General features: G+C 39.0%; 1 protein-coding gene across 7 annotated transcripts in view; it reads left to right on the plus strand.

The window, feature by feature from the left end:
* CPED1 (cadherin like and PC-esterase domain containing 1) overlaps positions 1-16,249 on the plus strand; it is a 288,374-nt gene that overhangs the window by 129,536 nt on the left and 142,589 nt on the right. For all 7 annotated transcript variants that reach the window (XM_059711653.1, XM_059711654.1, XM_059711656.1 and 4 more), the window contains 5 exons: positions 35-204; positions 4,693-4,763; positions 6,471-6,521; positions 10,750-10,936; positions 11,906-12,074. In XM_059711653.1, coding sequence (XP_059567636.1) covers positions 35-204; positions 4,693-4,763; positions 6,471-6,521; positions 10,750-10,936; positions 11,906-12,074 — 648 coding nt within the window. The remainder of the gene's footprint in view (positions 1-34; positions 205-4,692; positions 4,764-6,470; positions 6,522-10,749; positions 10,937-11,905; positions 12,075-16,249) is intronic.

Below are 16,249 nucleotides of genomic sequence, written 5' to 3' on the forward strand. Positions count from 1 at the left end.
TTCTGATATTCTGTCTTTGAATATTCCTTCTCAGCTCTTTCCATCAACTTCTCCCGGGATTCAGTCTTGGATGCGTGAATTTTATGACACTGCAAATCCTATGGGAAAAGCTCGTTCAGTCCTGACCCAACACTCCTCTCTTTTAAATGTTTTTGAGCAATTTCAGCTCCTGAATAAAAAGGCACAGTTACATCCATTGGAATGGTAAGAGAGCCGCAAACTTGAATTGTGCAATTCGAAAAAAATCTCTAGTCTAAAGATTGATTTCAAAGGCTTTGCCTAAATTAAAGAAAGCAACAAAAACAAGTGTGTCCAAAAATTCATGCTCTGGGAAATAAGCTTCTTGAAATCATTGAAACCATAATGATTCCAGTGGTCTTCAAACCCTGTAACAAAAATATACCCAACAGGGTTTCAAACCAACTGAACTTGACTCCACTAAAAAGTAATGCTTAAAGTTAAAAGTTTCGATCTAATTTCATTTCATAATATATATCCTTGAGCTATGAGAACATCAGGCAGAAAGAATTGGGTGAGATTTGTTTTATGAACTGTCAGTCAGAATTAGCCCAAGATGGTGTATGCATTTATTTAGCTGGTTTTTGGGGCGTGACTTATTTCTGGGCAAAACCTATCCAAATTTATAAAAATGTTCGTTTCTGCCACAAAATTTTTTTTAGTAGGTAGAACCTCAGAGGGAAATAATTGGTTGGGAGAAACCTTTCTTGGTCCCCCATCTTCACTTCCATTCTAATGAAGGAGTGAGAGGGAAGATGGACAGGGTGAACATATTAACACCTGTCGCTGGCAAATAGGGCAGTGCCCAAGGCCTTAGCTAGGTCTGCTTCTCTTCAAATGGTAGAATGACGGGAAGATTTGGCTTTTCTATGGCCAGAAAGACAGAAGTAAGCCTATGCCTCTGGGGAGATGAAAGAGGAAGGCCATGGTAGTCATTGGTCTCTTGCTGTCGCCCTCGGGAACGACGTCTAATGACTTGGACTTCATTTTTCTGCCTCGGGAGCTAGAGGAAGCAATTCTATAAGAAGCTAGCTGTCTTTTCTGTAATTCAAAAATACAAATAGTTATATATTTGAAGAATTCTTAAGACCTCTCTCAGGATAAGAAATCACTTTAGTTGTCACAGCTTTATGAAGTTGCCTTATTCCCCCAATACTTGGAAGTAGTAGGCCTGACCAAAGGTTTTGCTTGTTTGAGAGTTAGGTTTTAAATCGTATAGCTCAGTGCCCCATTGTTGGTTCCTTGCACTCACTGAAATCACCCAAAACGTCTCCTTTGTCATTGTCGATGGGGGAAGAGCAGACTTGATTGATCAAGAAGCCTATTTAAGTACTGTTCCTTACGTTCCCTTGAGTTACGCAAGCTTTGGAAAGGTTGTTTCCCAGTAAGTGGGGGTTTTTTGTTCAAGTTCCACATATGTTGTAAAGTTAACCAATGAAGTTACCTTAAATTCAGAATATTGAATTTACTCTGAGCCCTAACCCTAACCCTCATCTAACCCTAGCCCTAACCCTAACTGGTTCCCTTTCAACGAGGGAAGTTGCTAATCGTCGCTGCTGAGTGCAGTTAGCAAAGGTCAGAACTTTTTGAACCAGACAGACTGAAAAATCCCAACTTTGGAGTATATTAATTTCAGCAGGTAAGTTTTGACCCCCCTGAGACTCTTTCCCACATCTGTAAAATATGGATTGTACTACCTCCCAGGCATCACTTCAGAGGATTGCGTAAGAGAACCTCCATGTGCTGGTGCGTAGCATGCTGCGTTGCAGGCGAGTAGTCAACAGCAGCGTGCTTTCTTTTTCATGTTTCTATACAATCCATAGTCCACTTCAGCATCAGCAGTGGGGAAAACATTTTTTTATAGGAAAGGCAAGATAACATGGACAGATTTATCTAAGTTAACACTGAGAGGAGTAAACTTTAGATCTCTATCAGGAAGCAATTAGTAAATTGCTCTTAGAATAATTTAAGAAAGAGTACTCAATTGTAATTATCTTGCAATTCACCTGTGAGCATATGTTTATTTAATTGTGATCCATGCTGTAGTAAAGGAGCATATTGTACACATTTTTGAGATGAGGAAACTAGTGCACTTTACTCAAGCCACACAACTAGTAGGAATAGAGGTGCCTTCACAAGCATGGTAAGGCGCTTTGTCCCAGTACAGAAGGCAGGTAGACAGGACGGTGAGGTGAGGAGTAGGCATTCCTCACTGTCCTAATCTTCACAGTGGTCACCTCCAGATTTTTTTTTTCCTACAGAAAAAGCCAATTTCACATACCTATACTATCTGTGGGGATTATTGACTTCATCCTTTATTTGATTTTATTTTTATTGAATTTTTGGGGGTGACATTGGTTTACAAAACCATAAGGTTTCAAGTGTACAACTCAACCAAACATCATCTGCATGTTGCATCATGTGCCCATCCAAGCAAAGTCCTTTTCCCCCATTTGCCCACCTCCACCCAGCCCCCGCCCCTTTCCCTCTGGCTATCCCCACTCTGTTGTCTGTGTCTGTGTATTATGTATAGATGTTTTGGGGCTAATCCCTTCAACTTTTTCATCCAGCCCTCCCCGCCCCCAGCCCTTCTGACAGCTGTCAGTCTGTTCCATGTATCCATGCCTCTGTTTCTATTTTGTTTGAAATAAAGATCAACTGCCTATAGCAACAAGTTGAAAAGAGATGAAGTCAGAAAAGCAACAGTTTGGAAAAGTGACAGTTATGTCTGTGTCCTGAGGCTCAGAATACAGAAGTCCCAACAGAATTAGTATAAATCTGAACAGAATGTGCACTCTCTGCTAATTTTGACTTCACTTGAAATAGAGTTGCAAGTGTACTTTGTTCTATTCACATGCTTTCCATGAAAACTCACATTTTGAAAGCATCATTTATTCCCAAAATTAAATGAGAAGTCACCACAGGTTGCCTTAAAACATCTCATCCCATTAAGAGAGTAACTTCTCCAAAATTCGGTTTGCATGCAGGTCAGGGTTGTATCTTTTATGAGCTTCACTTCGAGTTTTTGCTACATATGAGCTCAGAGATTCTTCAATTAAACGTATCTCACCCCATGCTTGCTTTATCTGTTTCTTAGTTCCTTGGGAGAAGGGAAATACAGTTGACCTTTGAACAACACTGGTTGGAACTGCACAGGCCCACTTATCTTTTTTTTTCCAATAAAGACATTCAGCTGTTAGTATCCTTGGGTTTTGCATCTATAGATTCAATCAACCGTGGATCAAAAACAGCATTTTAAGACTCCCAGCCATGGATTCCTAACTGCAGATTCCCAACTGCAGATCGAAAATGTTATTTTCAATTGTGGTTGGTTGAATCCTTGGAGGCAAAAGGGCAACTGTAGGTAAGTTCTGGGAGAGTCAGGAGTTGTATGTGGATTTTCAATTGCACAGGGGGTTGAGCTCCTAACTTCTTCATGGTTCAAGGGCCAATTGTATTTTAAAGTTAGTTGTAGACATTATTTTTTTAAAAAATTTTTTATTGATTTTTTGCAGGGAGGAAGGGAGAGGGACAGAGAGTCAGAAACATCGATGAGAGAGAAACATCGATCAGCCGCCTCCTGCACACCCTCCACCTGGGATGTGCCCGCAACCACGGCACATGCCCCTGACCGGAATCAAACCTGGGACCCCTCAGTCCGAAGGTCGACGCTCCATCCACTGAGCCAAACCGGTCAGGGCTAGACATTATTTTTTTACCCCTAGTTACTTCATTTTATATACACACACACACACACACACACAAATAAAATTAAAAAAAGTGCAATAAAAGCATTACACATTAGGAATATTTTTAATTTCTAGATTCTTCTTAATTTCCTTATGTGATGTTTATATTTTGAAGAAATTGAGTATGGCTTATTCATGTCTTGCACAGATATTAATCAGCACATATCTGGGATGATAAATATGTATAAAATGTAATTACACACAGAGCATTTGATTTAATTCTAATAGCATCCCTGTGAAGTTGGGCCAGTATTGTTATCTCTATTTCGTTGGAGTAGAAATGGAGATTCACAACAAAGCACAGGAAAGTCGAGTCACATCATGCCCAGTATTCTTTATTTCATGGCCAGCAATTTTTCTGTCTGCAATTTAGATTATTTTGTTCCAAAATTTGAGGATTTAAGGGGCAATCTGGCTAAGCATTTACTTATACAACAGAAAAATGAGGCAAACATACCAAGATATAACTAACCATGATCACTCACTCCTGTTAATCTGGGTTTAAGGATGGAAACCTTGGCACGCCTTTCTGCATGGTACACTTATATTTCTTAGATTATATGTGTGTTTGTTAGGCTTTTTGCTTCAAGACTATAACTTCAGCCAAACAGATTCCCGGAAGAATGTGTGTTCCCGAATCACTTCTGTTGGGCCCCAGCTATCAGAGATTGCTAGCTTTTGGACTGAAGAGTGACTTTTCCCCTGGTTTTCTTCAAATGTGCTTCTGCTGATTAGAGATGATGAGATTTCCACCCACCTCATTTGAGACAAGCTTGCCAGTTTCAAGGAATGAAATCCAGAAAGTGTTTCTTTGTGTTCAGCAAAAAAAACTGTGCCCACACATTTCAAAAAAATAGTGCGTTTGATGTAATTTCTGTGATTTTGTTCATTTCATTGATAGAGCTGTTTGGCATTGCACTTGCAGGCATTCCTTCTCAGAGGATGAGAACATTGAAAAACCACAAGTGCCATTTGATGCAACTGAACATAAAAAAGGTAAAAGGATATTCTCACACTTAATTGAACATGAAAATTGGCATTGCATGGGCAAAACACACAAAAATCATTTAGCTTCAGTAGCAATCTAAAATGAAAATTAAACAAGGAAATGCTGTTTCCTCATATTTGGAGGTATTTCCTTCTTAAAAATAATAGAGTTGGGGAGAATGAAGAGAAATAAATATTCTGATGCTACCGATAGATGTATGAATCAGCACCTTTGGTATAGGGCCATTTAACAACATATAAGAAAAGCTTTAAAGTTATTCTTTTTTATAGTATTTGTTAACTTTATTTTTTAATTGGTTTCAGAGAGAGGAAGGGAGAGAGAAAGAGAGATAGAAACATCAAGGAGAGAGAAACATCTATCAGCTGCCTCCTACATGCCCCCTACTGGGGATCAAACCCACAATCGGGCATGTACCGTGAACAGGAATCAACCGTGCCCTTCTGGGTCATGGGTCAACACTCAACCACTGAGCCACACCAACCGGGCAACTTATTATCATAGACCAGAAATTTCACTTCTGGATATTCATTTTAAGGAAATCATTTAAAATGTATACAAAATTAGTTACAACAATTGCTAATAAAATAAATAAAAACCATCACTATTGCAATCCTAGTGGATCAGATAAATAAAATAAACTGTAAGCATCCAATAACATACTATAAATCCATTATAATATTGTGGGAGAATATATATGACCTTAAAGATATTTTTGATATATTGTTAAGTGATAAAAAAAAAACAAGCAACACGAGCCTCAAGGAAAATTAATGCTGATTTTTATTTTGTCTCTTGTATTTTATCTATAAATTCTAATTTTTTTCTTTCTTTGATTTGATTTGATTTGATTTTCTAATTTTTTCTTTCTAAAAAATGCTGAGCTCTTGGTTACAAGAAAGGAAAATATTTGTGATTTTAAAAATAAAAAGTACCATGTCTACAATTTAAAAAAAAATAAATAAAGTTTTCTTACTACAAATCAAGGTTTAATCCAATACAGTGGTTCTGAATGTGTGGTCCCCAGACCAGCACCATCAGTATCACTGGGGAAGCTTGAAAAATTCAGATCTACTGAATCAGAATCTCTGGGTATGAGACCCAGCATTCTGTGTTTAGCAAGCCTTTCCCATGATTCTAGGCACACCAAAGTTTGAAAATCACTGCTTCAGTAGAATGAATCAGTAGGCCCAGTGAAGAACTGATGGATGAACTGAAATTCCGTTCTACTCTCTCCCACCAGTTTGTGCTCTTTAAAATGAATGGTTTAAGCACTGTGTTTTTATTCACTGATCTGTACCATAAATATTTATTAAGAAGTATTTTAATTCAGAAACTTAGAGAAAGTATCAGTTGACCCAACTAGGATGGAATTGCTGTAATTCTAATAATTTGGGAAATTATAGCCATAGGATTATAGAACTAGAAGGAATCATGAGCAGTCACTGTAAGGCAATGAGTGGCATTTAGACAATTCATATTGCCCCCTTAATATTCCCCTATTTGAAATAATCATTCTTGTGAGATTTGAACCAAATAACTTGTTTTGTTTTACTCTGGTTTTCAGTTTAATTTACAAGTACTTCCTGATGTAATAAAGTTAAATAATAAAATATGATTTATTAAATTATGCTGTGTTTGAGATTCCTGAATGTGTTTTTTAAATTTTGATTAAGTGTTCAATTTACATTTTTTAGTTGTGGTTCAACAAATTATGAATGCAACCATAGAAGTGCATTGCAGCAATGGTGAGTACCTGTGGGCGGTTTCAGCGGCACTAGCAGGCACAGCTCTGCTTCGAATAAATCATCACTTTATTTTGTTTATCTTTCTCTAAATTTCTAATTTATCTTTATTGTTGAGAGTAATACAGATATACCCCCCCCCATTGACCCCTTCCAGCCTACCTCCCCTCCCTGGGCCTTTACCACATTGTGTCCATGGGTTATGCATATAAAGTCTTTGGTTAATCTCTTCCCACCCATCCACTCCCACCTTCCCTCAGATTCAACAGTCGGCCCCATTTTTATGTCTCGGGATTTATTTTATCAGTTTAGTTTGCTTTTTAGATTCCTCATATGAGTGAGATCATATGATATTTATCTGGCAAAATATTTGTGTATCTTTAGGCTCTTTGTTCAAGTAAAATTTCAGAAGATACAAGGCTTCTGAATGAGTCAATATCTATCATGTTTGCATAAAAATATTTTATGCTTATTTGTTTAAGGCCAGTATATTCCAAATTCATTTTGAGGGGCCCTGAGGCTGCGGCTTTTCCTGGAGGCTGCTCAAGTGGACAAGCTTAGCTCCTCTGCTTTATATAGACACTAGAGGCCCAATGCACGAAATTTGTGCAAGAGTAGGCCTTCCTTCCCCTGGCTGCTGGTACTGGCTTCCCTCTTGCACCTGGGACCCGGGCTTCCCTCGCAGCCCTGGCTTCATCCGGAAGGTCGTCTGGATGGACGTCAGGTCTAATTAGCATATTATACTTTTATTATTATAGAGCCTACTGTGTGTTGGGCTCTGGGCTGAAGAAGCATCAGGAAAGTCCTGTACCTCTTTGGACTTCTACTTTCTCATTTATAAAGTGAAGCAACTATATGAGATTGTCTCTCTCTCTCTCTTTTTTTTTTTTTTATCAGTTCCCAGGCAACATGACATACATACTGTGAAAGTGTTAGATACGTTCTTCACCCTTTTCATGTTTTTTTTTTGTTTGTTTTAAATATATTTTTTTGTTTTTTTTACAGAGAAGAAGGGAGAGGGATAGAGAGTTGGAAACATCGATGAGAGAGAAACATCGATCAGCTGCCTCCTGCACACCCCCTACTGGGGATGTGCCGGCAACCAAGGTACATGCCCTTGACTGGAATCGAACCTGGGACCCTTCAGTCTGCAGGCTGACGCTCTATCCACTGAGCCAAACCGGTTAGGGCCCTTTTCATGTTTTTGTGCCAATAAAAATGAGCCTGACCTGTGTCTTCATAATTAATCTTCCTACTTTAGTGGTATGAGATTTTAAAGATAACTTAATAATGCCTCAGGACAGGTGGGGTTATATTTCAGACTCTAGGGTGTTCTCGTGTTTAATATGAGTTATGATTATCTCTCAAGAGGGATATAAAAGTCTGTGGTTAGGAGAAACACATTAAAAGCAACCAAGTCTTCAAATAGCTTTTCCATGTGGACTTGCCAAGTACATGACGCAGCCTGCTACCATCCTGGGGTCCCCGTAGACTCAGGTGAGCAGGCCAGAGACAAGCCGGGACTGGGTTGGAGAGGATGCCAAGGCAACACCACGTGTTTGTAGGCAGCGACGCGGGTGATTCAGTGGAATGTGACGTCAGGCCTAAGTCAGCTTTCAAGCAGGGGTTTACGATGCAGCACGGAAGCCAGTGGTGAAGTTTCCTCTGAAACCCCAAACAGGGACTTGGTAAAATCTTGCTTAACCGTAAGAGTCTGCATTTTATGTCCCGGAGGGCTGTGTCAGTGCTGCAATGGGAGAGCCTCATTGGACACTTCCACTGTGAAGTGACGGTGTCAACTACAGAGAAATGAACTCTCCACGACTGATAAAAATATTTATTAAAGTGAAGTACACCTCCTATGATTATTATTTTGAAGAAAAAAAAACCCACTTTCCATTTTGTTATTTACTTAACTGATCTGAGCGTAGGAGGGCATGCAAGTGTTGAAATGCCCTTCGGGCCCAGGAAATGGCCTTTCCTACCACTGAGCAGAGCTGGTTGGAAGGGGCATGTCGGGTCACCGTCTTCACTTCATCAGCCTCATGACCTACGATAGCCTGCTTTTCCTGTGCTGACCTCGGTGCCTTGAACACAGACTATGCCCGAAAACATTCTTTGAAGAAAAAATGCATTCTTTTTTTTTTTTTTTTACATTTTATTGATTACGGTATTACAAATGTGTCTTTATCCCCCCATTGTCCCCTCATCCCCCCAGTCTTGCCCTCACCCTCACGCCCTGTTGTCTGTGTCCATCGCTTATGCTTATATGCATGCATACAAGTCCTTTGGTTGATCTTTCTTTCCCCTTACTCCCACCCTCCCCTACCTTCCCTCTCAGGTTTGAACATCTAATCGATGCTTCTCTGTCTTTAAATCTGTAAATGCATTCTTAACAAGGGGTTGAATTAGAATACAAAGGTACCGGCCTTTTCAAGACGAAATCTAATAACATAATCTCACCCTCATTCTTTTATGTTTTAATTTATTATAAAATATTTAGGAGCTGGTGTGATCATCAAAATTATGGTGCAATCTACCTGCATCTATCAGCCAGATAGAATTTTTGTGTAACAAATAAAATTAATCAGGCTGGCAGTTTACTCAATTCACTGACTTCCTCAACTAAATTGACTAGTGTTTTTTTTTCATTAAGAGTTTTTCCTACAATGAAATTACAATATATCAGTTGCATTGTAAATGGTCCTAATTTATACCTGAATAGAGTTTTCTTCTACTGCCTGAGGAAACCATAGAGTGTGGGTCAGAAATGTACAGATATTTTTGTTTTCATCATTTTAATGAACAATGGGAGTTCTAATGTGACCTAGTTCTCAGAACTAGAATAACATTTCCTAAGGCTAGTGGTACCCATCACCATGGATTTGGTGATGCCTCTCCATGCCTGTCAAAGAGATAAAAAATGTTGGTACTGTTGAAGCACAAATCCAGGATAGAAGGGGAGATGCAACAGCGGGAAAGGCAACGAAGAGATTGTGAAATGCCTCGCCTGCTTCATTAGGGGCTTGGGCTGGATTCTGGAGTTGATGAGAAAACATTAAAACACTGGAGACAAATCATTAGATTTGATGTTAAGAAATTCATTGTATAAGCATAAGCGATGGATGTGGACAACAGGGGGTTGAGGGTGAGGGCAGGATTGGGAGTATGAGGGGACATTGGGGGGATAAGGACACATTTGTAATATCTTAATCAATAAAGGGGAAAAAATAACAACAAAAAAAGAGAAATTCATTGTGATCGCCATGTAAAAATGGAGTTTAACCGTGACAGTTAATAAGATAATTATATTTTTAAGTTCAGTTGTGTAACTCCCTGCAGTGAATTCTATTATCTTTTGGTTGCTAAGTTGTTAAACGTCACTGAACATTGTATTTAAAGGCAGTGTGAAGATGCTTTCATTTTACCAATTTTTATAGAATTTCTTTTTTTTAATGTTTTTCTTTACTGAAACCTTGTCAGTTGGAAAGTATTTATAGAATGAAAGACTTGTTAATATTTTTTGAAAAACATTTGCTAAGCTTCTTTTGAGTAATTTGGTTACTCCAAGTATGAACACGATATAATTTAGCAGCGGCTGGTATTTTTGCTTGTTAAGATAATTTTGTAAACATTAGTTTACCAAATAGAAACATTCTTTAAAATGGCCTAGAATCAATGGTATGAAGTAATATGTAAATTATCGAGTAGGATTGAGCAGAAAATCGCATCTCCTTCTTACACTTCACTGTACTTTCTTAGGTTGAGGTGCCTGGGGGAAGGAGGGGGACAGGGACCTCTGTGATGTTTGGTCTAATTATCTGAGCGTTTGGTATAAGATTAGAGTACACATTCTTTGCTCTATCCTGCTGCCTACAAGCTACTTTATCAATCCAATGGCAGTTTAATGACACTTCCTGGTAAGAAATTCTCCTCTTTCCCTGCTGGGTCTCTTCTGTCACCACCCCACAGAGTCATCACCCCAGATTCACTGTTGCTTAGCATATGCAGTAAATGCCATGAACATGTTATCAATCCACTGGAGAGACATTTCCTACCTCCTGTGCCTTTAAAGCTTAAAGGGCTGAACAAAATATATGATCTCCGTGACACCAAGTAAAGTCAATACCTGTTATATGAGCCAAACTCTACAAAATTTGACAAATAGCAGTCACAAATCCACTCTGACCAATTTGTCTTTTCCTTTTCATTTTAAAAAACAACAACACAGATGAAGACATACAATGTCATATCAAGCAGATCTTCACACAGCCACATTTGGAACTAAGTCCGGAATTTAGCCCGAAGATCAAAGATTATTACTCTGAAGTCCCTTTTGATGTGGTAACCGTGACAATTGGAGTGGAGACTTCTAACTGTCAGTGCAAGGTGTACCTGCATGAACGGGCAGGGCCAAGGTAGGGAATGCTGCCAGGCTGAGTGAAGATGCCACAGTGGGAAGCAGACATTCGTGGCAACCTTTGCAGGTGGTTCGGAAACGTTGAGGCACGAGATCAGTTGGAGAGACTAACAGGGTGTGAAATCTTTCCACTTCTCAGGTGTCGTGTGGTTACAAAGAACACAGCAGTGCTCTGCTGATCTCTTAGCAATCTTTTATAGGATCTTGGTAACCATGTTCTAACAGGAGTGGATCTTGTGATATGAAATATCAAAGAGGACTCATTAAGGGAGAAGTTAGTTTATTGTTGTCCTCGTGTTTTTAGATTGCTAAAGAGTTAATCCCTCTGAACAGTGGCCTCCTACCAACCCAACTCCCCAAGTTTTTGAATATTCAGGAATTGATTACTTAATAAACATGTTGTGGACAGAGTCACGTTAACTTTCCTCATCTCACTATGATTTTGTTCTTCTGACCCTGTTGAGAGCCACCAACTATTTTGTTTGTAATTTTGAACAGAAGATAAAACCTTTTGATATCAGTGTCCATAACAAGGAAGATACTTATGTATCCTTGGGAGCCAAGAAAATGTAGTAGAAAGAAAAGAGGAATCAGCCAGACAAAGCTGGGTCCCAAACCTGCCTCTCCCATGTGACTTGAGCAGTTTGTTTCCTGGTTCTAGGTTATGTTCTCTATATTTAAAATGAGGACAATCATGGTTTTGTGTCGAGTTGTTATGAATATTAAATGAGATAATGTATAACCCTGACGGATGGTTAATAAATATTAGTTCCCTTTCCTGCATTTATAGGAGACATGACTTGCTTAGCAAGATAACTCTCAGTGTACCAACCAAAGTGCTGGGAAACAGAAGTGAAAATACTTATTTCAGATTTTAGGTTTTTTTGTGAAATTGTACAGACAAATTACAGGCACTTAATATTGATGTATGAATTCGTTTGGGCTGAATAGACGTTTCTCTCTCCAGCATTGCCAACTACCCTCTGGGCTTAGGAACAAACAGAATCTCAATGCTTGTGGTGGATGAGTCTCTGGCCCAGGGTGAGACCCTGATCACGTACAAACTCACCATCTATCGAGAAGACCGCCCAAGTCTGCCCTTGTTTGAGGACTTTATGGCGTGCGGTTTTGTGCAGGTAAGTGAATTTTACATTTGTACTTGGATTGACTTGGAAGTGATATAACCCAGGTGAAAAATGCCAAATGAAAATTGTTGGGGGGGGGGAGTATGTCTTTCAATCCAAACTGTGGTCTCATTTCAAAAAAGCAGGAGTCTCAGCCAGGTATCTAAGATACCCTGTTATGAGTGGTTTTCTTTTTAGTGGGTGGCTCCTCCCAGCACTGACTGAATTCAGTGGATCTATTGTGGTTAATATGAAAAAAGTCTGAGTACTCACACTTAGTTATGAAATTGGTTTTATATTTCCCTTTTAAATTGTGCTGTGTTTCTTGGATTTGTCCCTGGATCTACTTTGAAATTTTAAACTACTTTCGGCAGAAATTATTTTAAAGAAGGAGAGGAAAATTTATGGAACTATTTTACAGATGGAATACCCAATGAATGAGATTAAATTTGCTTGGGTAGATATATTTCGAATCCACTTCTCATGCCTTGATCGTTCCGAAAAGCTGCAGTTTCTCTTGTGAGCAACACATCCTATGTTGTAATGTAGCCTATTGATTTTGGAGGAGGTAAACATTGCCCAAAGACTTTGTCTTGTTTGATGATTCTCTCCTCTGTCTTTTCCCCCTTTCTAGGATTCTATGTATACACTTCTACATTTCCTCACATCATATACCCTCCCTATGGGTGATTCTAGGGAAGTAATAATTGGTACTATTATCATATGTACTAATCCACTCAGCAAGTATAATTAAATGCATCATGTCACAGGGATTTTTTATGCCACTTGGAGCATGGAAAGCACAGAGGGTCAGTAAGAGAATAATGGCCCGCAAGGACTCAGTGAGTGGTATGTATCTACCATGTTTTCTTGCATGTAGTGGCCAAATACAGTATCCTCCCCTCTCTACTCACCACCATCACAGTCTGATCTATTCCCCAAAGTTTAATACTATTTTATAAGGGTGCCCATCACTGAGATGGATATTTTTCAAGGAAACACATATCTTTAATTTATGAACTTCCACCAACTCAGCGGGGTTTCCACATTGGCCTCAAGATTGCTCTACAGCCGGCAGGATGAAACCATTATTCTGAAAGATAATAACAGGTGAACTTACAAGGTGGAAAAGATTAGGGTCCACGCCACATACGTTTACGAAGCAATGGTTAAGCAAAAGCAAGTAGGCTTCTTTATGGTGGGACTTCTCTGCCCTTTTCCTACATTGATTGAAATGGCAGATCTTCCAAAGGAGAAGCTATAGTGTGTAGCATTTCCAAACCTATTGGACATCCTCTCTGTGCAATAGCTACTGAATATGCTTCTGTGCAAAACTGGGCTAGCCTATGGAGACAACTGGAAAACATGTCCCTCTCAGTTACCACCCTTCAGTTTGCTTTACTTGGGGAGTAACCCTTTCGAGCCAAAGACAGTAAACTACTGCGAGCAGGTGCCATTGTCCTTCAGAGAGTGGTGTGGGCCTGGCCTGCCGGCAGGAAGAACTGCCCGAGGAAGTCAAGTGGGGAGAAGCCCCCTCTACACAAACCCAGAATCCTTAGGTGGGGTGAGTGGGGGCAAGAGGTGACCATGGAGATTGGCAGCCAGACCACGAGCTAACTGCTTGGTCTGTTGGTGCCATCTGCTATTTTTTCTGACATTTGCAACTCTCCATGATCTGGGGCAGTGGTCGGCAAACTCATTAGTCAACAGAGCCAAATATGAACAGTACAACGATTGAAATTTCTTTTGAGAGCCAAATTTTTTAAACTTAAACTATATAGGTAGGTACATTGTTATTAACTTAATTAGGGTACTCCTAAGGCTTAGGAAGAGCCACACTCAAGGGTCCAAAAAGCCGCATGTGGCTCGCGAGCCGCAGTTTGCCGACCACAGATCTAGGGGAAAAGGAATCAAGAAAAATTGTCAGGAACTGATATAGAAAGGCACAAGATCTCTTAATATGAGTTGTCTTTGAAATAGCTCAAAGCTGTAAACAATTCAATAAGAAAAGGGCTAAACCAATTTAACATAATATTATTGAGACATCTGTGTGTATTAATACACACAAAATGGAAGAATCTTCAAAACACTATGTTGAGAAAAAGAAGCCAGACATACGACATACTGTATTACATTTATATGAAGTTTAAGAACAGATAAAACTAACTTATGGTGATAGAAATCAAAATAGCAGTTACCTAGAAGGTATGGGTACCTCTAAGCATGAGTGAATTTTTTGGGCAAATATCTTAACTGGGTGGGGTGGTTATATAGCTCCCCAAAACCACTTGGTATGTAGGTATATACAAATGTAATTAATTAACTATTATCCTAAGGTTTATGTAACTTACTGTATGTAAAATACATAAAATGTATTTGGCTATTATAAATTATCTATTTGGATATAAATTATACCTTAACAATGTAAGATAAAAGCATTAATGGGGAAGTAGCTATTATTTTCCAAGATATGTCTCCATTCTCGTACAATATATTGATTAAGACCAGTTAATTACCATGCTATTACATTAGACAGTAGATTATATTAGGCATTTGTTACTATGATCTCAAGAAAAATATTAGAATTTTTTTGTGTGAGATGTGTCCTACCGATGATTGAAGGAAAGTATTTCAGTCATGTATAAGAATAATTTCCAGGTCTTAGTTAAAAGCTTTTGTGTGGATCCCCGGCAGTACTGTATTCTATAACATGGAAAGATGTCTAATAAGCATTAGTATTTTTTAGCCTTCCTTTCATAAACTTTCAAATGACTGAACAGATAATGAATAAGTAATGTAGATTACTGTAGCCCCTTCCTCAGGAACTGGGAGACATCAATCGCAGAGGTTTTCTCACCAGACACTCCAGTTAAAATCCTAATCAGAGACCTTTTCCTTATTTCTCCTTTAGGTTTACTTTCATTCGTCTGTAGGTTTCACTGCAACTTGATACCATGTTGAAGTTTAGAATACAAAGAGTGAGGGATAAAAGTTCCTACCTCCCATCACTTCTTAGGTATTTCAGAATTTCCATTGACGTTAATAGATATGAATTATGAGACTTAAAAACTTTTGGTCTTCAGAATTGTCGTTTTTCTCTTCTGTCAGCATCCACAGTGCCTTCCTTCATTGTATTTAAGGCTGAAGTCCAGAGTCAACTATTGCAGATAAGTGATAGGCTGTTCTAGTGGGATCTCCAAAACCTTACGTGGAACCTACAAGGAAATGAATTAAACTGTAATTATATTTTATCTGTTGGTTAAGGGGGAAAATTACAATTCCTCCTTACATTTCAAATTAGATTTTGGTCTAATGGGCTCAATTATTAAATTTTAAACAAATGTAAGAAGCAATCTGCCTTCAAATGGCCAAAAAGGGGACTCTAATTTGTGGTTAATCAGCTTCTTAATTTCTCCTTCCCTCATTCTCTCAACTTCTTTCTGAATGCCAATTATTCACTTGATCCTCTCACCAAAGACTGACAGTAAAGAGAAAGCAAATACAAGGCTTACCAGTCAATTAAAAAATCAATTACTACGACTTTTTGGTGAATAATAGGCTAATTTAATTAATTTGTTAATAGACATTTGTATCCTTTACGTGCTCAAACATTGTTAAGTGCCTATTTAGCCATAAGTAACTGTTCAGTTTAGAGTCTGTTTCTATTATATCATCAATTGGAATGTATATGGTTGTCACAGAGGCAACTCTTAGTTATGTTAGTACCAGTGAGGGAAAAGGAGCTAATTTACTTGATTTACATAAAACAACCAGATTTGGAACAAGGTTTCTCAACCTTGGCACTATTGATAGCGGGGCTGGATAATTCTGTGTTTTGGGGAGCTATGCTGTGCATTGTAGGATGTTTATTTTTTAAAAAATATATTTTATTGATTTTTTACAGAGAGGAAGGGAGAGAGATAGAGAGTTAGAAACATCGATGAGAGAGAAACATCGATCAGCTGCCTCCTGCACCCCCCCAACTGGGGATGTGCCCGCAACCCAGGTACATGCCCTTGACCGGAATCGAACCTGGGACCCTTCAGCCCGCAGGCCGATGCTCTATCCACTGAGCCAAACCGGTTTCGGCGTAGGATGTTTATTTAACAGCATCCCTGGCCTCTACCCTCCCAGTAGTACGCCCCTCTCCAAGTGGTGACAATCCACAATGTCCTCTCAGAGGTGAA

Source organism: Myotis daubentonii, chromosome 10 (assembly GCF_963259705.1).
Source record: "Myotis daubentonii chromosome 10, mMyoDau2.1, whole genome shotgun sequence".
Lineage (NCBI taxonomy): Eukaryota > Metazoa > Chordata > Mammalia > Chiroptera > Vespertilionidae > Myotis > Myotis daubentonii.